General features: G+C 45.1%; 2 protein-coding genes across 4 annotated transcripts in view; both read right to left on the minus strand.

Moving 5' to 3' along the window:
- The window catches only part of LOC133455166 (versican core protein-like), a 39,363-nt gene extending 34,379 nt beyond the window's left edge, over window positions 1-4,984 (minus strand). For all 3 annotated transcript variants that reach the window (XM_061734072.1, XM_061734071.1, XM_061734070.1), the window contains exons 1-2: window positions 4,868-4,984; window positions 571-669 (exon numbers count right to left, since the gene is read on the minus strand). In XM_061734072.1, the coding sequence (XP_061590056.1) occupies window positions 571-669; window positions 4,868-4,880 (112 nt within the window). In that variant the 5' untranslated portion in view covers window positions 4,881-4,984. The remainder of the gene's footprint in view (window positions 1-570; window positions 670-4,867) is intronic.
- Window positions 4,985-6,617: 1,633 nt separating this feature from the next.
- Window positions 6,618-26,083, minus strand: part of xrcc4 (X-ray repair complementing defective repair in Chinese hamster cells 4) — a 46,326-nt gene continuing 26,860 nt past the window's right edge. Inside the window, exons 7-8 of the mRNA XM_061733353.1 lie at window positions 24,349-24,490; window positions 6,618-7,009 (exon numbers count right to left, since the gene is read on the minus strand). Of these exons, the coding sequence (XP_061589337.1) occupies window positions 6,916-7,009; window positions 24,349-24,490 (236 nt within the window). The 3' untranslated portion in view covers window positions 6,618-6,915. The remainder of the gene's footprint in view (window positions 7,010-24,348; window positions 24,491-26,083) is intronic.

Genomic DNA, 26,083 nt, shown 5'->3' on the forward strand with positions numbered 1-26,083 from the left:
CAGAATGTATTTATTTATAATTTACTAGTTTCAAAATTAAACATTTCGACTCCTGGATGTCGACCCTAACAACCAATGCAGAACTCTTTTCATCAAATGAACCTGAAGCACTCATACTAGTTCATCTAGCCTTGCTACACATAAGCTAGCTTGATAGTTTTATTCAGCTGAACTTGAGTTTGAACTTCAGATTCTCACATCCATCCTGGTGTCTTCTGAAAGGGGAACAGATCATCTTGAAATTTTGGGGTTTGGAGTTTTACAGACGTTTCAAGCTCAGGTACAGGTGCTACTGTACTGGGTCCTGAGAATTCTGTAAGGAGGGGCAAATGTTTTCATACATTTGTCTTTTCATCGCCTCAACAGCAGCTCATCAGTGTCTTGACAGCAGAACGTTGACATGGATGGCTTCCAGCCAACTGGGATTTCCGTTACGGATGTCATGGTTCCACAAGCATCTAGCTGTCCTTAAGATGCAAATGTTCCACAAGATATGGAGCAGAGTGACCACTCATCGTCTGTGACCTGCATCATGTCAGAGAACAAGAACACTTCATTTCCTGCACTCACCTGTCTGGGTTGAGTGCAGAGTGTGTGCCAAACATGCACACACTAGCAGGAAGAGGTGTGTCAGGTGTGAGAGGGCGTGTCCAATCATCTCCCAGGGATCTGTGGAAAAACACCAGCAGTTGTCAATGAAAACATTTTTTATTTTCCTGTCGCGTAATGACCATCCTCTGGACCAACACTGAAGTCACCAGCTGGATTTAACCGAATTAAACATAACATTTTGACTAATGAAATTATTCAGAAAACAAAACATTTCAATAACATTAGTAATTATAATAACAAAACATAATACCCATAAAAAAATAAAGGATGAAAAGATTTAGTAAAAATGTAAACCTATATAAACATCCGTCCCACATGGATTCACTGCTACGACATCTGGTCCACAGAGTCACCCAAAAAGGCCCTATAAAACTCCTTCTTCAGCTTGATGGCATCCCTAATCACTAGTGTCCACCAGCGCGTCCGGGGATTACCACCACAACAGCCACCGACAACCTTACGGCCACAGATCTGGTCAGCTCCCTTCAACAATAGAGGCATGGAACATGATCCACTCAGATTTGATGTCCACCTGGACATGATTGAAGCTCTGCTGGAGATGGGAGTTGAAGCTCTATCTGACAGGAGATGTTCCCAGCAGACCTTCACATTATGTTTGGGTCTACCAGGTCGGACTGGTGTCCTCCCCAGCCACCGGAGGCAACTCCCCACCAGGTGGTGATCAGTTGACAGCTCCGCTCCTCTCTTCACCCGAGTGTCATGTGACATGTGGTCGCAAGTCCGATGATACAACTACAATGTCATTCATTGATCTGTGACCTAGTGTGCCTTGGTGGCAAGTGCATATGTGGACATCCTTATGCTTGAACATGGTGTTTGTAATGGACAATCTGTGACGTACACAGGAGTACAATAACAAAACACAGCTCAGGTTCGGATCAGAGGGGCCATTCCTCCCAATTTCGCCCTTCCAGGTATCACTGTCATTGCCCATGTGAGCAGTAAAGTCCCCCAGCAGAACAAGGAAGTTCCCAGCATGGGCACTCTCAAGCACTCCACCCAAGGACTCCAAAAATGGTGGGTATTCTGAACTGCTGTTGTGTGCATAAGCACAAACAGTCAGGACGCATCCCCCCACTTGAAGGTGAAGGGAAGCTCCCTCCTCGTTCACTGGTGTGAAGCCCACTTTACAGGCACCGAGCTGGGGGGCAATAAGTATGCCCACCCCTGTGGGGCGCTTCTCACCTTGAGCAACTCCAGAGTGGAGAGTCCAACCCATATCTAGGAGATTGGTTCTGGAGCCCGGGCCATGTGTTGAGGTGAGTCAGACTATATGTAGCCAGAACTTCTAAACCCCATACATCAGCTCAGGCTCCTTCAAGCCAGCATCTGCTGCTGAGGATCGGACCACCAAGCTTCCCACAGCACCCCTATGGCCCCTCCCACAAGTGGTGAGCTGATGGGAAGGGGCACCCACATCTCCATTCAGGGCTGTGCCCAGCCATGGGTGCAGGCCCGGCCCCCAGACACTCGCCACCCCAGGCTTGGCTCCAGGGTGGGGCCCTGGTTACTCGCATCCTGGCAAGGAAAAAACAGCTATCCTTTGTGAGACAGTGGGGTCTGTACATTAGCCTACTTGTTACAGCTAGAATCCACCTGGGTTTTGTCCTGCATGTTTTAGATGTTTCCCTGCAACACAACACACCTGGTTCTAATTATTGGTTCTCATTAGCTTGTCAATAAAGTCTGCACAACTCTGTTGATGACACAGGTACTTGTGTCATCAGCACGGTGGTTCCCTCTAAAACATGCAGGACGGGGGGGGCTCGAGGACCAGGGTTGGGAAACACTGACTTAGAAGACCTCCTCAATCCCACTGACATGCCTTCCTATGGGGAAGCAGAGCCTTTGAGCTTAGAAGTGGGCTCTCCTTTCTCTGGAGTTAAGATCACCAAGGTGGTTAAGAAGCTCCTGGGTGACGGGACACCGGGTGGATGAGATCCATTCTGGATTCCTTAAGGCCCTGGATGTTGCAGGGCTGTCTTGGCTGACATTCTTGCACAACATCACGTGAACATTGGAGACAGTGCCTCTGGATTGGCAGACCAGAGTGGTGGTCCCTCTCTTTAAGAAGGGGGGCAGGAGGGTTTGCTCCAATTACAGAGGCATTACACTCCTCAGTATCCCTGGTAAGGTCTATTCAGTGGTTCTGGAAAGGAGGGTCTGCCGGCTAATCGAATCCTTAGATTGAGGAGGAGCAGTGTGGTTTTTGTCTTGGCCGTGGAACGGTGGACCAGCTCTACACCCTCAGCAGGATCCTGGAGGGGTCATGGGAGTTTGCCCAACCAGTCGACATGTGTTTTGTGGACTTGGAGAACGCATTCAACTGTGTCCCTGAAGGGGACTCCTGTGGAGGGTTCTCCGGTCCCTCTACATCTGATGTCAGGGCTTGGTCCACATTATCGGCTGTAAGTCTGTAAGTCTGACTCGTTGTCCATGCGGGTTGGACTCAAGGCTGCCCTTTGTCATTTATATATTTATGGACAGAATTTAAAGGTGCAGCCAAAGAGCGGAGGGGTCCAGTTTGGTGGATGGCGAACCTCTCGGTTCACCTCGGTCTACGTTCCTGCCCCCACGCTGTCACGAGCTGTGTGTAGTGACCGGAAGAACGAGACCACGGATACAAGCACAGGGTGTCCGGGTTGTCCTCAGAGATGGGGCGAGAAGCCCGTCATCCGATAGGAGCTCAGAGTAGAGCTGCTGCTCCTCCACATCCAGAGGAACTAGATGAGGTGGCTCTGGCATCTGGTGAGGATGCCTCCTAGACATCTTCCTGGTGAGGTTTTCCGGCATGTCCCGCTGGGAGGAGACCTCGGGGATGACCCAGGATATGCTGGAGGGACTATGTCTCTCAGCTGGTCTGGGAACGCCTTGGAATCCCCCCAGATGAGCTGGATGAAGTGGTCTGGGCTTCTCTGCATAGACTGCTGACCCAGCGACCCGACCCGGATAAGAGGAGAAAGATGGATGGATGGATGGCTGGATGGAAACTCTTCATAAACAACATGAATATTTAACATGGATAATATTTATCGAGGCATCTTAAAGTTCACTCTGGACTTAAAACAAATCTATTTCTAAAACAAACAATTTCCTTCATGCAACGTTCAAACATATTCTTGATCATAGTGGGTCTCTGTTTAACACGAATACAACCTCAGATGAACATTTAAACTTTTTACAGTGCTAACGAAATGAAAAAGAATGTTTTTTTAAATTCAGATGATAAGAACGCAAGTTTTACCTGTATTTATTTGACAAAATGACGTGTGCACACACACACACACACACACACACACACACACACACACACACACACACACACACACACACACACACACACACACACACACACACACACACACACACACACACACACACACACACACACACACACGTTATATGGGAAATCTCCAGAAGATTTAAGAGACAGAAGCTAATCTACTAATCATCATCATTGATGAACTGATCATCAGCAGGTGTTCACACCTCTAGAAAAGCAGATGTTTTGTCATTTCACCTGAATGTTTGGAACATTCAGGTGTGTGTTAACACAATGCTAAGAAGGACAGGCATCAGCAGTGGTCTTAGAGAAGATACTGTTGCACATCAATCTTTGATTGAATAATCTTTCAATCTGGAAAGATTATAAAAATAATGTAACTATTTGATGTTCGGTGTTCTACAGAGAGAAAGATTATTCACAAGTGGGAAACCTTGATGGTTGTCAATCTTCCAGGCGTGGACAGCCCTGCAGATCTATCTCAAGATCATCAGGCTCAGAACCAAATTCATTCAGCAAAAGTTGAAAACCTCAACGAGCTGAAGCAAGGTTGCAAAGAAGAAGAAAAGTCCTCCAGAACCATGCGAGGAAAGTCATGCAGGAGAATTCCTGTTGTCGGTCCAGAAAGTGGATCTATCAGCTGTTGGATCATGGTGAGAACTGTTTGGGTTTTTTGTGCTTTCTTCATTTTTGTTAAATAAATAAAAAATAGCACTAAAAAAAAATTGGGCCTCTATTTGGAAATTCCCAAAAGGTCACTACATCAACTAAATCCATGCTGATGACACTAAGTGGTTTACAATAAATTTAACAGGGTCCGAGGAAAAGTTCTGAAGAAGCCCACCACTGGTCAGCTGGTCCCGGTACCGGTTTAACCTCTGCAGACCTGTAATACGATGTTGAAACTCTTTCTGTGAAGAAGAAACAGCAGAAGACAGATAGACATCTTACCTTGTAGTTGCATAAAATTGAAAAAAAGTCCCGAAAAAGGAGTTTTGATTTCCAACTTGAAACTTCTCTGAGGTAAAGTCCCGTGTCTGGAGCAGATGTCCTTCTCCTCCTCCTTGGAGTCTGGCTGCAAGTTCAAATTCACTTTACACCCGCTATTAACCCAAAAGGAGGAGCTGGAGGTGGGGCATGGGGAGGGGAGCATCTCAGACGACCACCACTCACAGAGAGGGTGGGAGGAGGAAGTGAAACTAGGAAAGCCAGCAAGGAAGGCTGAGTCATTAAAGGGAGGCACCACCAATTTAATGTCCCTTTAACCCTTTCATGATGAGATTCCTGATCTGAAATTATGTATTTTTACCTGACATGAGTTTCAGATTATTTCAGCAACTGTGAGGTGTCTGTGAACAAATCTGGTGTCTTAATAAAGTATAAATATTACCAGTTAAGACTAAATGAAGATCTGACTGAATCTTCAACTTTTAGAGCCCATCCGTCTGGATTCATGTCTTTAAAACCTAAACTCTACAAGTCCATCCGAGAACCTCTTCCCATCTACTGGACCAGGACTGATGATCCTGTTGAGGACCAGAGAGTTTTTAGAGGTTTCTAAAGACCAACGTTCATATGGACTTCAGGTACATTTAGTCACATCTGTGTCATTGAGCTTTTTCAGAAACTATCTATCTATCCATCCATCCTCTATTTACGTTCTATCCTGTGCAGGGTCATGGGGGTCTGAGGGAGGCAGGGGTTCACCTGGACAGGTCACCAGTCTATCACAAGGTCACATCTACAGACAAACAATGTTTACGCTAACATTCACAGGTACAACCAATTTAGAATCATCAATCAACCTAACATGCACGTTTTTGGGCTGTGGGAGGAAGCCGGAGCTGTGAGGCAACAGCACTGACCAATGAACCACATGCTTCCGTTTTTTGGTTTTCAGGAACTAAACTAGAAAACTACTTTTATTTGATAGAAATGTCACTAAATGTGTGACTTCCTTTCACCTAGATAGAACAGTTCTGAGTTTGTTTGTGTCAGTGACGTCTTCATAAAGTTATAGCGCCTCCATGTGGAGCAGCTGCTGAGCTGTGGGTGTTTGTGCAAGGACGTATCACAGGAAGGATGATGGACCTGGATGATTGATAGTTCTGTGGAAGCTTCACAGCTGATAAAATCAATAAGTTCATAAATCCATGTTACTTCAGGTCAGAGATGTTCCAGTACAGGTTTCTCCTTTCCAGTACCGATTCCAGGACCTGGCGGTTAGTGTCGGTTGTCGGTTAACGCTACATGGCTAGCTGAGTACAAGTGGTGACTCAGTACAGGAAGTTGAAAGGCAGTATTACGTAACTTCCTGTTCTGGCTTTGTGGATTCTGATTCCAAATGTTAGGTTGTGTCTAGATGCAAATACTCTCAGACAAGTATGTGCTTGGTAGAATCAGCAAGTATTAATGTGGCCACTTCGGGGGCGTTCCAACCAGGAGTTTTTGTCCCTCCGGTTTCTGGTGGTGTAAACCACCACCAGGTCTGGATTCAGATCTGGACTCTAGAAAGTCAAGGAGTTGGTTGTTCTTGGACTGATGGGTCATTAGCTTGAAACAGTTTTTTGACAACTGATCCGAGAGTCAGACACATGGAGGACATGAAGATGTCAGAAGGCGCTACGCGATTGTAGGACAAGATGGTTTAACGACTCTGAAGAACTGGACACAATATCAATAACTCATCAGTCACACAAAATGCAATCATATTTTTTTATTCCAATATTTAAAAACAGAGACGGATGTCTCCAGATTGTTGAAAAGACCGCTCTTCTTCTTTCTCCACTACTTCTGGTGTTGAGGCTGATCCTGAAGCAGGGAGCCCCCCCGCTGGTCTGGAGGAGGAACTACACGTAGAGAGAGCTGGCGTGGAACCATCATCAGCACACCCATCCATGTCTAGAGACTTTTTAGTGAAATTCATCCCTTGCATGTAAAAAAGAAATGTTTGTATTAACTTTTCTTTTAACTTGAATCGTAGCAGAAACCATCTAAAGTCAGAAGTCCTCAAACAGATCCTCAGCTGCCTCCGCCGCGTCTTCAGAGCTCTGTTTGCTCTGGACCTTTCTTGAAGCTGGAGGGGAGTTGGTCCTGTAACACACACACACACACACACACACACACACACACACACACACACACACACACACACACACACACACACACACACACACACACACACACACACACACACACACACACACACACACACACACACACACACACACACACACACACACACACAGAGAGAGAGAGAGAGAGGGTGGGTCAGTGGGCTAATGAGGCTGGTTTACAGGAGTCTTCCTGGTGAGACAGGAAGTGAGTCATGTGACCAGCAGACAAGAAACACATGGACGCTCTTTACAACTGTGAACATGAAAGTGTGTGTTTGTGTTATTATGACTGTACAACTCTTTACAAAGACTTGACAGGCAGGAGGATGACTTACGTTTTAAATATCATCTGGTATGGGGGATAATCTGGTATGATTATCAACATTACTGTAGAAGAAGAGCTGGACAAACATGCAGAGACGTGTTCCTCATACTGCACATGTTGTAAATGAGTCATAAAAACTGGTCTGGTAGCCGTCTGGGACACACCCACCTACTGTCACTCAAACTCAGCTACTTTTGCTTGCCTGCCTTAGTTTATTCTAAGCTATAATGCTAATTAGGGCCCGAGCACCTTCAGTGCGAAGGCCCTATTGTATCTGTAGGAATTATTTGTATTTTTTTTATTAGGGCCCGAGCACCTTCAGTGCGAAGGCCCTATTGTATCTGTAGGAATTCTTCGCGTTATTTTTCTGACGAAAGGAAGGCCTTTTTGCTCCCCTAAACGTGCCCAAAAAGTCACCAAATTTTGCATGCAAGCCAGGTCTGGCGAAAAATTTGATATTTAATGGTTTGCATTAATGGGCGTGGCAAAATGGCTCAACAGCGCCCCCTTGAAAACTTTGTGCCTCAAGCCCCACAATGCGGTTTGTCGTACATGCACGAAAATCGGTACACACCTGTATCATGGCACAACTTAAAGAAAAGTCTCTGGGCGTCATGTCGAGAAACCGAACAGGAAGTCGGCCATTTTGAATTAATCGCGTCATTTTGGCGAAATTGATGCCTTCCTTCGACAGTTAATACGGCCCGAATCGTAACGTGCACCAAGGTGTGTTATACATCAAAATGTGCGTCTCCATCCTGCGACTACGCGCATTACTTTTCTCTTTCAAAAGCGTTACCGTGGCGACGCTAGACGCCAAAAAGTGCGCCCACCCTTCACCTGATCGGTTCAGACAGAAAAAACTTTGTGCCTCAAGCCCCACAATACGGTTTGACGTACATGAACGAAAATCGGTACACATCTGTATCATGTCGGTACTTAAAGAAAAGTCTCTTGATGCCATGGCCGAAACCGAACAGGAAGTCGGCCATTTTGAACATTCTGAATTAATCGCATAATTTTGGAGCAATATATGCCATTCCTTCGAGAATGAATACGGCCCGAACCGTATCGTGAACCGAGAAAGGTTATACATCAAAATGTGCGTCTCCATCCTGCGACTACTCGCATTACTTTTCTCTTTCAAAAGTGTTACCGTGGCGACGCTAGACGCCAAAAGGCGCGGCCCCCCTTCATCTGATTGGTCCATATTTGTTAGTTACCCAAAAGTCACCAAATTTTGCATGCAAGGCAGGCCTGGCGATAAATTTGATATTTCATGGTTTGTATTAATGGGCGTGGCAAAATGGCTCAACAACGCCCCCCGGAAAACTTTGTGCCTCAAGCCCCACAATACGGTTTGACGTACATGCACGAAAATCGGTACACACCTGTATCATGTCACAACTTAAAGAAAAGTCTCTTGGCGCCATGTCCGAAACCGAACAGGAAGTCGGCCATTTTGAATTGTGTAATTTTGGCGCAATTTATGCCATTCCTTCGGCAATTAATACGGCCCGAACCGTAACGTGCACCCAGGTGTGTTATACATCAAAATGTGCGTCTCCATCCTGCGACTACGCGCATTACTTTTCTCTTTCAAAAGTGTTACCGTGGCGACGCTAGACGCCAAAAAGCGCGCCCCCCTTCATCTGATTGGTCCATATTTGATAGTTCCCCAAAAGTCACCAAATTTTGCATGCAAGCCAGGCCTGTCGATAAATTTTATATTTCATGGTTTGTATTAATGGGCGTGGCCTAACGACTCAACAGCGCCCCCTAGAATACTTTTCTCTGCCATAACTTTTGAAAGGTTTGACATAAAGAGTCGTGGGTGGCGTCATGGGACTCGGTATTGAGTCCTTGACCATAATTGGTGAAAATTAGCCCCGCCCCTTCTTCTGATTGGTTGTCCATATTTCCTGCTATAACTTTTGAATGTTTTGACATAGAGAGTCGTGGGTGGTGTCATGGGAATCTGTAATGAGTCCTTAGGCTTCGTTGGCCTTAATTAGCCCCGCCCCTTCTTCTGATTGGTTGTCCCTTTTTTCTGCTATAAGTTTTGAATGGTTTGACATAGAGAGTCGTGGGTGGTGTCATCAGATTCTGTATGGAGTCCTTGACCTTCATTGGCCTGAATTAGCCCCGCCCCTTCTTCTGATTGGTTGTCCCTTTTTTCTGCTATAACTTTTAAATGGTTTGACATAGAGAGTCGTGGGTGGTGTCAGGGGACTCTGTAATGAGTCCTTGAGCTTCTTTCGCCTTAATTAGCCCCGCCCCTTCTTCTGATTGGTTGTCCCGATTTTCTGCTATAACTTTTGAATGGTTTGACATAGGAAGTCGTGGGTGGTGTCATTTCTGATATGCTTATAGGGGGCGGTGGCCGTGAGTGCGAGGGCCCGTTCATCGCTGCTTGCAGCTTTAATTATTATTATTATTATTATTCTTATTATTTTTCTGACGAAAGGAGGGCCTTTTTGCCCCCCTAAACGTGCCCAAAAAGTCACCAAATTTTGCACCCAAGCCAGGCCTGGCGAAAAATTTGATATTTAATGGTTTGCATTAATGGGCGGGGCAAAATGGCTCAACAGCGCCCCCTTGAAAACTTTGTGCCTCAAGCCCCACGATACGGTTTGACGTACATGCACGAAAATCGGTACACGCCTGTATCATGACGTAACTTAAAGAAAAGTCTCTTGGCGTCATGCCCGAAACCGAACAGGATGTCGGCCATTTTGAATTAATTGTGTCATTTTGGCGAAATTTATGCCATTCCTTCGGCAGTTAATACGGCCCGAACCGTAACGAGCACCCAGGTGTGTTATACATCAAAATGTGCGTCTCCATCCTCCGACACCACGCATTACTTTTCTCTCTCAAAAGCGTTACCGTGGCGACGCTAGACGCCAAAAAGCGCGCCCACCCTTCATCTGATTGGTTTAGACAGAAAAAACTTTGCGCCTCAAGCCCCATAATACGGTTTGACGTACATGAACGAAAGTCGGTACACACCTTTATCATGTCGCAACTTAAAGAAAAGTCTCTTGGCGCCATGGCCGAAACCGAACAGGAAGTCGGCCATTTTGAACATTCTGAATTAATCGCGTAATTTTGGAGCAATATGAGCCATTCCTTCGAGAATTAATACGGCCCGAACCGTATCGTGAACCCAGATGTGTTATACATCAAAATGTGCGTCTCCATCCTGCGACTACGCGCATTACTTTTCTCTTTCAAAAGTGTTACCGTGGCGACGCTAGACGCCAACAAGCGCACCCCCCGTCATCTGATTGGTCCATATTTGATAGTTCCCCAAAAGGCACCAAATTTTGCATGCAAGGCAGGCATTGCGATAAATTTGATATTTCATGGTTTGGATTAATGGGCGTGGAAAAATGGCTCAACAGCGCCCCCCGGAAAACTTTGTGCCTCAAGCCCCACGATACGGTTTGACGTACATGCACGAAAATCGCTACACACCTGTATCATGGCACAACTTAAAGAAAAGTCTCTTGGAGCCATGGCCGAAACCGAACAGGAAGTCGGCCATTTTGAATTAATTGTGTAATTTTGGCGCAATTTATGCCATTCCTTCGGCAATTAATACGGCCCGAACCGTAATGTGCACCCAGGTGTGTTATACATCAAAATGTGCGTCTCCATCCTGGGACTACACGCATTACTTTTCTCTTTCAAAAGTGTTACCGTGGCGACGCTAGACGCCAAAAGGCGCGCCCCCCCTTCATCTGATTGGTCCATATTTGATAGTTCTCCAAAAGTAATCAAATTTTGCATGCAAGTCAGACTTGGCGATACATTTGATATTTCATGGTTTGCATTAATGGGCGTGGCCTAACGGCTCAACAGCGCCCCCTAGAATACTTTTATCTGCCATAACTTTTGAATGGTTTGACATAGGAAGTTGTGGGTGGTGTCATGGGACTCAGTAATGAGTCCTTAAGCTTCGTTGGCCTTAATTAGCCCCGCCCCTTCTTCTGATTGGTTGTCCCTTTTTTCTGCTATAACTTTTTAATGGTTTGACTCCCGCTTCCTGATTCAAACGTCTGCCGGCCCCGCCCCCCGACCAATCAGTGGCGAGTAGGGTGATGACGGCCCCGCCCCCCGACCAATCAGTGGCGAGTAGGGTGATGACGGCCCCGCCCCCCGACCAATCAGCTGTTGTAATGTGGTGACGTTAGAAATAGTCCCGTGCTCAGCCCGGTTAGAACCTAGAATGGTTACAGAAAAAGTAATAATAAAATAGTAGTGTTTTACTAATATTTATACCTTACAAATATTTAAAAAATTAGGAAAAAAAAGTTCCAGACAATATATCGCTGTCTTGGTCTGTCCTAAGCCAGTAAGTCAAAGTGAGGTATCAGCTGAGATATAGCTCAACCAGATCATTGCGGTCTTTGGTGCCGGTGGTTGGGAGTTCGAGCCTGGCAGGATGCTGAAATTTTTGTAAGCAAATTTTGTGTTTTTTTTACATCAAGATGTGCGTCTCTTTCCTGCGACGACGCACATTACTTTTCTCTTTCAAAAGTGTTACCGTGGCGACGCTAGACGTGAAAAAGCGCTCGTCCCCTTCATCTGATTGGTCCATATTTGATAGTTCTCCAAAAGTCACCAAATTTTGCATGCAAGCCAGGCCTGGTGATACATTTGATATTTCATGGTTTGCATTAATGGGCGTGGCCTAACAGTTCAACAGCGCCCCCTAGAATACTTTTCTCTGCCATAACTTTTGAATGGTTTGACATAGGAAGTTGTGGGTGGTGTCATGGGACTCTGTAATGAGTCCTTGACCTTCATTGGCCTGAATTAGCCCCGCCCCTTCCTCTGATTGGTTGTTCCTTTTTTCTGCTATAACTTTTGAATGGTTTGACATAGAGAGTCGTGGGTGGTGTCATTTCTGATATGCTTATGGGGGGCGGTGGACGTGAGTGCGAGGGCCCGTTCATCGCTGCTTGCAGCTTTAATTCATATTGTTATTCATTCAGTCAAACCACATCTGTACACTAGGGTCACTGGACCAGTAGACCTGAAACCAGGACTAGTAGACCTGAAAACAGGACCAGTAGACCTGAAACCAGGACTAGTAGACCTGAAAACAGGACCAGTAGACCTGAAAACAGGACTAGTAGAACTGGCCCTGGTTTCAGATCTACTGGTCATGGAGCAGTGGTGCAGCTGCTGAACTTTTGCAGCTTAAAGGGAACCCTGGCTATTAAGACATGTAGGTCTTAAAAGATAAATGTTGGTATCAATAATAACAATGTGATATAAAAAACCTTTTTGATGTCTTCGTTTTTATAAAATTTGAAAATATAATTTAAAGGGGACCTATTATGAAAAACACGTTTTTTCTTGTTTTAACATATATAAAGTGGTCTCCCCTCACCCTGCCAACACAGGAAAGAAATGAAATGAAATCCCATGAATTTCTGCAAGGTCTGTACCCCCGCCCGGCAGAATCCCCCAGTGTCATGTGACTTTTTTGAGCCGTTCAGATTCTGCTCCCGTCGTTACGTAACAACGGGAGCAGATTTCCATAGGTCTGCCTCCGCTGCTGAAACCACGCCCACAACTCTCTCTGCCGGCTGGAGCTTCAGCCATTGTTTAGAAGCGGTGGTTGTTTCCACAGCGAGGGCACAGTTAAAATGAGGTTTTGCATCGACATTTACCCTCATAAAAGGATCAGTTCCCACAGTACGGACCCGGCAACTGCACACGAGTCAGTGGTAAGTGACGTTATTTTTTTCATGTTATTCATATTTGTCTAAAAAGTATGATCTTTGCATGGGTTAAGTATTTAGCTTATCTCCGGAGCACCGGAGCTGCTGCCGGAGCTGCTCACGGACCGGACCGTCGAGGAGCCCCGGGCCCGGAGCTCCGAACTCGGGGGCTCCGGGGGACCTCGGAGCCCCGAGCCCCGGAGCCCGAGCCCGAGCCCGGAGCCCGGAGCCCGGAGTTCCAGCAATGTTATTTATATATTTTAACAATAAAGTTGCCATTTGTGAAAATTCAGTGTTGTGATTTCTTTACAGTTAACATGATTCATTTGTCTTGTAACATAAGAAATGAAATGATGATGAATCTGAGTAAATAACTGTGGTGTAACTGGTTCCGCGTTACACCAACGCAGAGCCTACGGCGTAGGGTACGCGTCGATTTAACGCAGAACCGTGGACACGCTTTGCTAGGCAGCCGCTGCTATTCTCCCCGGAGCGACGCTTTGTTCCCTCCCCTCCTACACGTCATTCAAGCAGCCAATCAGCACAGAGCCTCATTATCATAGCCCCCCCTCACCTCAGAATGAAGCACAGAAAAAGGCTTTAGAAGCGGTAAAACTAGAGACAGGGCCCACAGGCTGAATTTCTGATTTATGTAGAAAAAACAAGCTTTAGATTGTTTTTAAGACATTCAAGGCCTTTTTAAAATATACATTAAATGCCATAATATGTCCCCTTTAACTCGTAGGTCGCCATTGTTGTTTACACCGCAATGCACTCTGGGTAGTGACGTCAGTCGGTTGCACCTGCTGGCCCCCGTACACTGTTGTGACTGTTCAACGAGATAATCCAGAGGATAAACATGTCATCTGTTCAGCCATTTCAATTTGAACCCAAGCGCAAGGTCAAGGAGGAGGACAACACTGAAAACATATCTCAAAACGAGCCAAATGAAGACCAAGAAAGACGGGATGAGGCGAGAGTGGGACAAAATCGATGTTGTCTGTGCAGCAACTGCGTCTCGATGCCAACAGACAAGGAAAGCGTTTGCTGTCAAGAGCTCATGTTTTTGTCAGCAGCTGTTCACTTTAAGCTATTGTGTGATAAAACGTATTCCAATATCAATAATTTTGGAGATTATTAGCATCCACCGCTGTCCTATGCTTTATAAATCATTAGGACAGTGGCGCCGCCAGGATTCAATTTCGTAGTAGGCACAGAAACAGTCCATCCACTGATCTATACGGCTAATTTCAGGGTCCCACTCGGCCTGAATATTCCACTATCCATTAGGTAGAGGATAGATTGGTTGGCTATTCAGAGTTCAATAAGTATTTCAAATATCTTTTTTCCTCAAACAAAACATTAAGGTGACTGTGCACCTACAAAAAAGTAAAAAAAAAAAAAGTACAGCACCATAAAGCATGAACTATAAAAACACCATAAAGCTCAGATAGGCTAACCGACCACACGTTTCAACTAGCAGATAGCTTATGCTACAATATAAACCCCAGCCAGATGTGGCTCCACCAAAATGATCAGCATAGTCATTAAATTAAATAATGATGTTCTTGCCTATTTGAAGCGAAGTCTGCGCCTCCCCATTTTGTCAAACTCCCGGGCAAGTCCACTCAGCCTCTTGTCTGTCATGGTAACATCAAACGGTGGACCCAGCACGTACCAAAAATAAATACATAAATCCTTCAAAAAAGGGTACGCACAGTGTGTACAGGATTCCGGCTGGCGGCGCCACTGCATTAGGATATACAGTTTAATGCACTGATAAGATGCGCACGACTTTGATCATTTTTGCAGATCTCTCGTGCATTACAGCACACGAGAACTTTGAGCCAGTTTGCCTCAACAGAGACGTCTTATGGGCTGCCCTCGTCAGCCTCCACGACCGGGAGAGTGCTGCTCATCTATGCTTTAGATACATGTCGCAGTTAAACAAACGCGGCTTATCTTCCCAGAGCAACCGAACTACGTCATTGCCCCCAGAGTGCATTGCGCAGGTAAAACATGCCGCCTCACGCAGGTCAAAATATGTAATAAACATTGTAGATTTTTAAAGCAATTACATTATTTTATGTGTTTCTAACAACATATTTTAGTATAAGAGAACAATTGTGGCTTATTAGGGCCTACAAGTCTTAATAACCGGGGTTCCTTTTAACACCTGTTTCAAACATTGTTGAGACGAGGCGTGCTGCAGTGGAAGCGCTTGTATGACTTGCATGTAGATGTCTTCAGGCCTGGACATTTAGCGGATGTCACCACCCACGACTCTCTATATCAAACAATTAAAAAGTTATGGCAGAAAGTAGGAACTATCACATATCGACCAATCAGAAGAACGGGCGGGGCTAATTTGCACCAATTATGTTCAAGGACTGAAAACCGAGTTTGATGACAACACCTACGAGTCTTTATGTCAAACCATTCAAAAGTGGCAGAAAGTAGGAACTATCAAATATGGACCAATCAGATGAAGGGGGGAGTGCTTTTTGGCGTCTATCGTCGCCACGGTAACGCTTTTGACTGAGAAAAGTAATGTGCATCATCGCAGGACCGAGACGCACATTTTGATGTATAACACACCTGGGTGCACGTTACTGTTCGGGTGAAGAAGCGGCCGAAGAAAAGGCATAAATTGCGGCAAAATTACACGATTAATTCAAAATTCAAAACGGCCATGGCGCCAAGAGACTTTTCTTTAAGTTGCGACATGATACAGGTGTGTACCGACTTCCGTGCATGTACGTCAAACCGTATTGTGGGGCTTGAGGCACCAAGTTTTCTAAGGGGCGCTATTGAGCCATTAGGCCACGCCCATTAATGCAAACCATTAAATATAACATTTTTCGCCAGGTCTGGCTTGCGTGCAAAATTTGGTGACTTTGGGGCATGTTTAAGCGGGCAAAAAGGCCCTCATTCCTACAGATACAATAGGGCCTTCGCACTGTCAGTGCTTGGGCCCTGATAATACACTTTATTTATTTAAGACGCCTTTCAGGACACTCAAGGTCACCTTTACAGTGCGCACAACATCAATTAAAAGAGCAAAAAAGAGTGATATGATTGATAGATGGAGTTCTGGACACAATGGGAGCAGCTGAGTTTTGGACCAGTTGGAGCTTCTGGATGAACATTGTGGGGGAGGCCGAAGAGAAGGGAGTTACAGAAGTCCAGACGGGATGTGACAAGAGTGTGGACCAGGATAGCAGCGCTGTGAGGGACGGACGAAGGCGGTTAATATTGCGTGGATGGATGTAGGCTGACCAGGTAACATTATTAATGTGGGTTTGGAATGACAACGAGCTGACAAGGATGACACCCAGGGTTTTAACCTGAGGGGAGGGGGAAACAGAGGAGTTGTCAATGGAGATGGTGAAACTGGGAGTCCTATTGAGAGTGGATTTTGAACCAACGAGGAGGACCTCAATTTTCTCACTGTTAAGTTTGAGAAAATTGGAGGAGAGCCAGGATTTGATTTCCTGTAAACAGACACAGAGTGAGGGGGCGGGAAGGTGGAGGGCGGTTTAGAGGAGAGGTAGGAGGAGGAGATGGGAGAGGGTTGGGATTTGAATGCCTTTAGCATTCAAAGATGGATGAACTGAGTACGGCCAGAGAGGTAGGAAATGAACCAGTCCAGGGGTGTGTCGGATAGTCCAATAGATGCAAGCCTGTCGAGGAGGATGGTGTGGGAGATGGTGTCGAAGGCTGCACTCAGATCGAGGAGGATGAGAATGGATGATAGTCCGGAGTCAGCTGCCATTAGGAGGTCGTTGGTGATCTTTAGGAGAGTGGTCTCTGTGCTATGACGTGGGCGGAAAACAGACCGGAACTGTTCATAAAGGTTATTGTTGTGGAGATGAGCATGAAGCCATGATGCTACTACTTTCTCCAGGATTTTTGAAACAAAAAGGTAGGTTTGAAATCGGACGAAAGGTTATTGAAGTTGTTGGGATCAGAACCAGGTTTCCTGAGAATAGGTGTTAATTTGCAGATTTGAAAGATGATGGAACAGAGGTTAGGGATGAGTGAATGATGGCAGTTATCAGGGGCAACATAGAGGGAAGGCAGTGGGTCGAGCTGGCAGGTGGATGTTTTTGATTTCAGGATGAGGTCAGAAATTACAATGGGGAGGGGAGTTGGAAGCCTGAGAACGATTGAAAGAGGGGGGCAGGAGAAGCCAGAGGAGACTGATTGCAAAATGAGTGAGGGGTCAGTTGCTGGTTGATCTTACTTACTTTTGGATTGAAAAATGACATTAGGGAGTTTTAGTGTTCAGTGGAGTAGAAAGGAGGGGGAAAAGAGTCCGGGGGGCGTAGTGTTTTGTTTAGCACTGAGAATAGGGCCGTGGTGTTCCCATCACCAGCACTGATCAGACCTCCATAATATTGGGATTTGACTGAGTAAAGGGTGTTTTTTTAGTAGATGATGTGGGAGTGGTACATTTCCTTGTGAAGAGAGAGTCCAGTGTTCTTGTAGAGCCGTTAAAATTGACGACCTTTGGTTTAAGTTGTTGCAGAAGAGGGAAAAACCAGGGAGCAAAGTGGGTGAATGATACAGTCCGAGTTTTTACAGGGGCAAGTGAGTTCAGCAGAGTGTGGAGATGGTCATTGTAGAGGTTAACTAGTTGATAAGGAGGAGAGGAGGGAATGAAACTGGGGAGGCTGTCAATACCTCATGAGAGAGCTGCCAAATCAATGTTTTTTATAGTACGGAAGGAGATAAGATGTGACTGTTTAGTTTTGGACAGTATTAAACTGGAGTTGAATGAAATTAACATGTGATCTAAGATGGGAAGATACTCTGCAAAACAGTTAAAAGGAGTGACACCAGAGCAATATGTCCTTTAGTGTGAGTGGGGAAATCAATGTACTGTTTTAGTTCAAAACTGTCCAGGCAAGAAGAAAAATCCTTGGTAAGGAGTTGTCCATATGATGAATTGTAATCACCAAGTAAAATTGCATTGGGAAAGAGTGAGCAGATGTGAGTGAGAAAAGCAGAGAAGTAATAAATAAAGTCCTTGTTTGGTTTGGGTGGGCGATAGATATTCACTAAAGCAGTTGGTGTGGAACCGTTAAGATGAAGAGCCAGAGTTTCAAAAGATTAATATGCTGTAGCTGTAAGAGGTGAAACCTTCCAGGTCTCGCAGTAGATTATCGCGAGACCTCCTCCTCTGCCGTTGAGACAGGGCTGGTAGGTGTAAACAAACCCAGGTGGTACAGAGTCATTCAGCTGAGAGAAGTCATTAGGTAATTGCCATGTCTCAGTTAGACATAAAAAGTCATACTTGAGGAGGTCTTGGAGCAGTGGTCCCTTGCCCATAATGGAATGGATGTTAAATATTTCAATTTTGACGTCACTGCGCTCGTTGGTAAAGTTGGCATTAGATGACCTGGCTAGGCTGGCTAATACACTGCGGTCCTTCTCTTACCAGAGTTTCTCAGAGGATGTTGAGTCCTGGACAAGATGGAGTTGATTGCAGTGGAGTTGTCAATGTGGTAGCTTCGTTGGGCGCCACAGTGGATGTATTTCCAAGGAAGTGGGCGAACAATGTCAGGGCAGAGATACTGACGCAGTGGAGGATCGCATTGATGGAGCCGAAGCTGGAGGAGCTCAGCACCCGTGTATATGGAGTATGGCTGTCTGACCATGGATTAAGTATGATGGACAGGACAGTCCAGGCGAGCACGAACCTCACGGCAGGAATGCGGATCTTCATGTTAAGCGAGACAGAAGTAGGCCTAACGTTCCCGGAAAGCAGTAGGAGAAGAAAAACGCGGGAGCCCCACAGGTGAGCAGACCAGAACAGACGAAACTGACAAAAAGGTTGTTTTGATGTGGGAGCCAAAGTATAAAACCAACAGCGCCGTGTTTGCCTGAGGTAAAAAAATCTCCTGCAGAGTCCGTATACTCAATAAAAAAACAAAACAAATAAGGGCCGGTGAGCAGCAGCAGCAAATGCGCCAGCGTGCACTCAACCAGTAGTGAGCTGAACTCACTATAGCTTTTAATCACCTCATTTATTCTTCTTGCGTCTTTTGGATCACCTTTTACGTCATCATCACTTATTTTTTGAGGTCACTTTGTGTCTTTGTGTATTGGGATAGTTATATTCATCTTTGTACTTGAAACTCTTCGTCTGTTCGACACCAACAGGAGTCACATGATATCTTTGGGCTCTTGTTGAATAAGCCAAATATATTAGTAGGTATTTTTGTCATTCTCAATAAAAGTTGTTTTGTCAAAATGTAGTAAGATATATTATTTTAAACGTGTGGCTATTAAGTCTTCAATGTAGGGGTTTTCATGGAAGTAAACAGAATAAAACTTTCAGAGCTGTATCCCAGAAGGCTCAATTTTTATTCAAATCCTGATGAGAATCCGAACAACCTTCTTGATTCTTGCAGCCAAAATGTTGCTCAAGACTGTGGAAGTTCTTAGACTGTCCAAGTGTTGCACAAAGAGCAGATCTGGACGTTTGCAGGAGGGATTCTGACTCTGGTTGAATCATCCAGTCGTCCGACTCAGAACCGTCCGGGTAACTGATTGTAACGTGTCCTAATGGGTAACTGGTGTAAACGGTAACTGTTGCTAACAGGTAACTTTTGCTAATAGGTAACTGGGTCTAACGGGTAACTGATGGTAACGGGTAACTGTTGCTAATGGGTTGACTGTGTCACGTCAAGTTTTCTCTTGCAAATTTGTGAGTCTAACTCAGATGCTTGAGCATTTCTGTCAGTATCAGGAGTTTCTTTTATGACAGGTACCTCCCTCCTCACTTTACAACTTGAAATAAAACGTTTTCACCTCAAAGGCTTTGAACTCCAAAGTCATCAAAACGCTTCTCCTTAAATCGAATTTTGTGCAGAAACATTTCGAGTTGGTGACAGTTGACAGTGACCAGCATTAAAAGACAAAAGTGAGCCCACAACCCCAACACAAACCTCCAAGTTTTTCAAAAACATGGAAACAAAAGCAGAAGCTGACAAATACCCTCTTTCTGTTGTGACCTCGCTGTGATGAAGAAAAGCTCAACATGAACGAAAAGTAAAGGCTGGGGGGGGGCAGCTCACTGAAATGATTACCAACTGGATGACGAAGGCTGCTGGAAACAGTTAAGAGGAAACCGGAGATGTGGGCTCCTCGCTGCCTTGCAGGACCACCAGGGGTTTGTCAGAGACCAGCGAGGCTACAACTCCGGTTGGTTTGTCTGGGGGGGACAATTCACCGCTGCAGCAAAAACAAAAACCATCAAGTAGTTTGCAGTTGATAAAGCTGAAACCAGGACAGATCTGAAAGCAGGAGAAGCTCCAATGTTCACCTAAAATTAAACCAGCTACTGGTGGTGGAGTTATGGCCACACTGGTCTGAAACTGACAGAAACTAACCACACAAAACCAAACTTTTATCATTCTAGAACTAGTGAGACACGAGTCAAACGAGGTCATCTGATTCTTGATTTGTTGAATCAGAATGTCCAGTGAAAGAATCAGATGTTCAAGGCAGAGACTGATTAACGACATGGACACGCCCCCTCTGACCATACGCAATCAGCTTTAAGCCTCAATCTCTCTTTTGAGGAGGTATCAGATATTGTTTTACCATGGCCTCCCTTGATATAATCATGTCCAAAACTAGTCCCCCTCTTTGATTCCCACGAACAAAATAAAAGCCATTTAATCTAAAACGCAGCCTCAGATGAACAGCAGCACAGAACATTATCATTGTGTCATTATGTATCTAAATGATATAAAACCATGAAGAAAAGATTCATGTCAGCCATCCTCAGAACCCCCTCACTGCAGCTGCAGCCAGGAGCTCTTCATCCTGACCCATCGTCATCCTTGATGAACAGCCTCTCGCTCAGGGCCTGCCAGTTCCAGAGAAGCCCTGTCCTTCATGTTGTAGATGTTCCCTGCTTCAACAGGCCTGATTCAGATGAATGGTTTTTATCATCTTGTCCCCAGGATCTGTGTGAGTCTGCTGATTAGGCATTCATTAGAATGATGTGTGCAGAAGCAGGGGGACATCCAAAACATGCAGGACAGTGGTCCTCCTGGGCTGGAATTGGACACCCCTGCTCTAGCTCGTTAGCCATTAGCCCTGGCAGCAGTGGTAGCAGCCGGCTCCTTCAACCAAGCAAACATCCTTTCAAGTAGTGTTGTTTTTGGCAGCCTGTTTCAATTTTAGTTTTAGTCTAGTCTTTGGTTCAAGCTATCATTTTAGTTTTTATTAGTTTTAGTCACGTGTCAAGTTTCATCCATCCATCCATTATCTATAGGCTACCCGCTTTATCCTTTGCAGGGTCACGGGGGTCTGCTGGAGCCTATCCCATCCCTATCCCTATTTTCAGGCGAGAGGCAGGGCTTACACCCTGGACAGGTCCCCAGTCCATCGCAGGGCCACATATAGAGACAAACAACCAGACACACTCTCACTCACGGGCAATTTAGAATATGACTGTGGGAGGAAACAGGAGTACACGAACCGGAGAACATGTAAACTCCACACAGAAAGACCCTGCTGGGCCTGGGAGTCGAACCGGGGACCTTCTTGCTGTGACCGTGCTGCCTGTGTCAACTTTCAGTCGAATAAAAGTCCGAGCATTTTAGTCTTATTTTAGTCAGAATTGTCAATGACCATTTTAGTCTCGTTTTAGTCGGAAAAAAATGATGACATTTTTGTCTAGTTTTAGTCAATGATTGTATTTAAAGGAGCTGTATGTAAGAGCAATAATAAAACGAATCATAAAATGACCCCGATATGTCAACAGACATTTAAAAATCATGTTCATTTCAAATACTTATGTCACTGACAACAGCACTCAAGCCAGGATATTCCAGTTTAAAAAGAGGAGTTGCAGCCCTCAACTGATGTTTATGTTGTCATTTTTTGTTTTGGCCTGAAGCTCCACCCTCCACCTATCTCCCAATCACCAAGTCAGTATTGTTTTTCTGAAGCTCCACCCTCCACCTATCTCCCAATCACCAAGTCAGTATTGTTTCTGAAGCTCCACCCTCCACCTATCTCCCAATCACCAAGTCAGTATTGTTTCTGAAGCTCCACCCTCCACCTATCTCCCAATCACCAAGTCAGTATTGTTTCTGAAGCTCCACCCTCCACCTATCTCCCAATCACCAAGTCAGTATTGTTTCTGAAGCTCCACCCTCCACCTATCTCCCAATCACCAAGTCAGTATTGTTTCTGAAGCTCCACCCTCCACCTATCTCCCAATCACCAAGTCAGTATTGTTTCGGCATCCGGGTTGCCAGCTCGGCTCTAATTATCGCAGCCATGGCAGCCTACGTTCCTGCTGCATTCTGCAGCCTACCTGGCAACCTCTGGTCCTCTGGACCTCTGGATAAACAAGGTTATCTTATTATTATATTATTGTTACCTCATATACTCAAGAATACATTAATTCCAGATACAGAAGACGCTTTAATTTGAGTTTACAACATATTTATTTTTTCATGTGATTTTCTTTTGTGGCCGCATTTCTCCCCATCTTTTTCGACGACACATTTGGTTTTCTTTTCCACGTCTATGTAGCGAAAGTGTATCCAAAGATCGTCTCTTCTTTTTCTCCCAGCCCCAGAGAAGATACCCGTGTGGACTGCCATCGGCCACTTTCTCTATTAAATTTTTTTTTCTAATTGAGGTGAACCTAGAGCTCTGCGGTTAACGGCATCAGCCTCTAACATGCAGCTGCATCTTCTGGATCCGATTCCCCGCGGGCCGCCACTGGGATTAAGGACATGACATCACCCACCAGCAACTACTAAACGAAAGGAAACAACCTAAACAACGTATATTAAGGATCTTTGTTATAACATTTCTTCTTGTCTCGTTTTGGTCAACGAAAATAAAGACACATTTTAGCATAGTTTTTTTTTTGTAATCTACATTTTAGTCTCATTTTTATTCGTCCACAACATTGCATTATATATTTAATTATAGTTATCATCACATGACCATTATTTTCTTTGCGTCCCGTCTCGTTTTCCTCAGGTGATAAAGGTTCGTTGACGACGATATTTTGTAATAATATTTGTTGACGAAAGCAACTTTACTTTCAAGCTGACCAACTGACCAACCCAGACCTCTACTAGGACCCAACTTTGGAGCCCTGAGGACCCAAAGGTCATGGTTTATAAGCCATATCTATTGTTTTGAATCTTGGTGGAACTTGATTGAAGTGTGGTAGATGTCGCTTCAGATGTTTCAGCAGAGACACTTGAAATGAGGATGTCTGAACAGATTTAATAAGAATGACTCCAGACATGCTGCTCCGTCCATTTATCTATTTCTGGTTTTACCAGGGTTGGACAGAGTCAGCTCCTACTGCAGATATAACCACGTAAACGCTCTCATATCTGTGCTCACATAGCTGTTTATGGGTGTAATGTCTGATGTATGGAACATAATCTGAAGAACACTCCATTAATAACTTTGGTTGTTTGTTTCATTTAACCAACTGATTTGGGAACAGAAGTCCATTAGATGTGTTGCTGACCGATAAAAGGCTGTGCATCAACTGTGATCTGCTTGTATCAAAATATGGACCATGTGACTCCAGATCAAAGATCCAGGGGTCCAGTGCAGCTGTTCTGACTTTACTAGAGGAAAACTTCTAACTCTTCCTAAGAAAACAAGACGAGTTTTTATCTTGCCACTCGGACATCTTTTATATACTAGAATGACTCATTTCCCATGAAAGGAAACACTTTTCTGTAAACCATCAAAAATGAACTCATAACTACTGCATCACTGCTGCTATGTTCACCAACTCATCCAAAATCTGAACAGTTTGATCTGGAAAAAACTCAGACACATCTGTCACTTAAAACAATCCACACATACAGAGTCAGAACCTCCTTGGACCATCCAGGCGTAACGAATCAGAGGGCGGCGTACATGAGGACCAAGAAGATTCCCACATGGGAACTTTTACAATGTTTAATTTTCCTGTTGTTGTGTATCCCGGAGGTGAGGAAGAGGAGGAATGGCAGAGATGAAGACCAAGACAGAAAACAGAACCAGGTTCTGGTATCCGTCCTCTGATTCTCCTTCCACAATAATTAGGGTGGCGTTTTTTTTTTAGTTCTGAAGAGCATTTAAACCAGCTCAGATCTATTTTATTCCTGTAATGTTTACAGGTTTCACCAGTCACAAATGTCACCAGAAAAACTCCATTAACACCAAACCACAACTACACTGACCACGACATCACACACCTACCTTCGTCTCTGAGATGACTCGGGGTTTGGCTTTTTCATGGTGGGCGTTGGTGCTTCGAGATGTCGGAAACGCCGCTTCCGACAGGGAGCCACATCTGTGATGTCACGCAGGCTGTCGTCCAACGGGCTTGGAGTGGAAGATTCTGAAGAGGAGTGAGACCGTGAACCAGTACTCAAAGAAAAGATAAACATGTTTTGATGGCGACACTTTTGTCAGATGAGCAGCTGTCACTGATGGTCAGAAAGAACGACAGAAAACCAATCTAATTGATCCATCCAACTAATGTTTAATTTCTGTTTTCATCAAGTTGGTTTTTATTACATTTTAGTCGTATTTTGTCCATTGAAAGCGTTATTTGTACAGTATATTCCTACATGTTGAATCTCCACTTTATTTGCATGCCTATGTAAATCCAGCAGTTATGTTGTGGGGCAACTGGTCCTGGTAGGGTCTCCTACCAAACTCGTCCTGGGGGATGGGCAAGACCAAACACACCTCCGCAACATCAGAACTGACCGATTAGTTTCAGACCGTAGGGGATTCAATGAATCTAGAGGAGTTTTCCTCAACATCTCTGATGGTGAAAGTGAAAAGATGAAAAGATGCACACTTCCAGGGCAAGTGGGAGTCCTGTCATCTGCAAAAGTACTCAGTTTCAGGTGTTGTTTGCAAGTTCCAAGTGTGTTTGTCTGCAGGTTCCAGGTGTATTTGTCTGTGTTGGTCTGCAGGTTCCAGGCTTATTTTTCTGTGTTTGTCTGCAGGTTCAGGTGTGTTTGTCTGCAGGTTCCAGATTTGTCTGTCTGCAGGTTTAAGGTCTGTTTGTCTGCAGGATCCAGGTGTGTTTGTCTGCGGGTTCTAGATTGGTCTGTCTGCAGGTTCTAGGTGTGTTTGTCTGTGTTGGTCTGCAGGTTCCAGATTTGTCTGTCTGCAGGATCCAGGTGTGTTTGTCTACAGGTTCCAGGTGTGTTTGTCTACAGGTTCCAGGTGGTCCTTCATGTGCTCATGGAGTCTAAGTAGGGTATCCTGGTTTCTAGGTCGGCCCAGCTGGTTCGTTTGTTAATGTTGGGCATATGTTACTGCATCTTCACAGTTTCTCCCCCCTCCTTAGCATTTCTAGCACACTTGTATCCCTCACAGGCCCCACATATTATTCCCTCACAAGGTTTCTTATTTCAACCGAACCCTGTACCCACATAGGCCTGCTGGTTTGGTAGAAGCTGGTCGCTAGTTCTGGTCCAGATCCGCATTACCCACAGCTTAATATAAATCCTGATGGTTTTGAGAACGGGAGCAGTTTTTGATATAAACCGAACGCACGACTACATGAAAATAAAACTGATACTTGCTGAACCCTCCCTCCGCCCCCTCCCCGATCTCCATATGGGGGTTGTCTGAGTCACTGCCGCAGTGACAGAAACAACATAAATTCTGAAGGTTTTCCCCAAAATCCCAGCAGGAACATGTGTGTTGACACACAGAAATGGGGCAAGCCTGTGGAACCTAAATGTGGAAAAATGGAGGGCAGAAACGTCTGACAGGACTAGACCACCATTAAGCCCTCACAGCTGTAGGACTGCTGTGAGCCTCAGCTAATGACTCGTTAGTTGTCTCCAAGTCTGGATGCAACGTTCTGGACGCTGATGACGTGTAATGTCAACACAGAGGCTGCTTGCATTCACAGCGGTGTAGAGTACTGGACTGAGGCCTACTGCTCTTTGTTACATAACTCTGTGGT

This window comes from Cololabis saira, chromosome 11, assembly GCF_033807715.1.
Source record: "Cololabis saira isolate AMF1-May2022 chromosome 11, fColSai1.1, whole genome shotgun sequence".
Classification (NCBI taxonomy): Eukaryota; Metazoa; Chordata; class Actinopteri; order Beloniformes; family Belonidae; genus Cololabis; species Cololabis saira.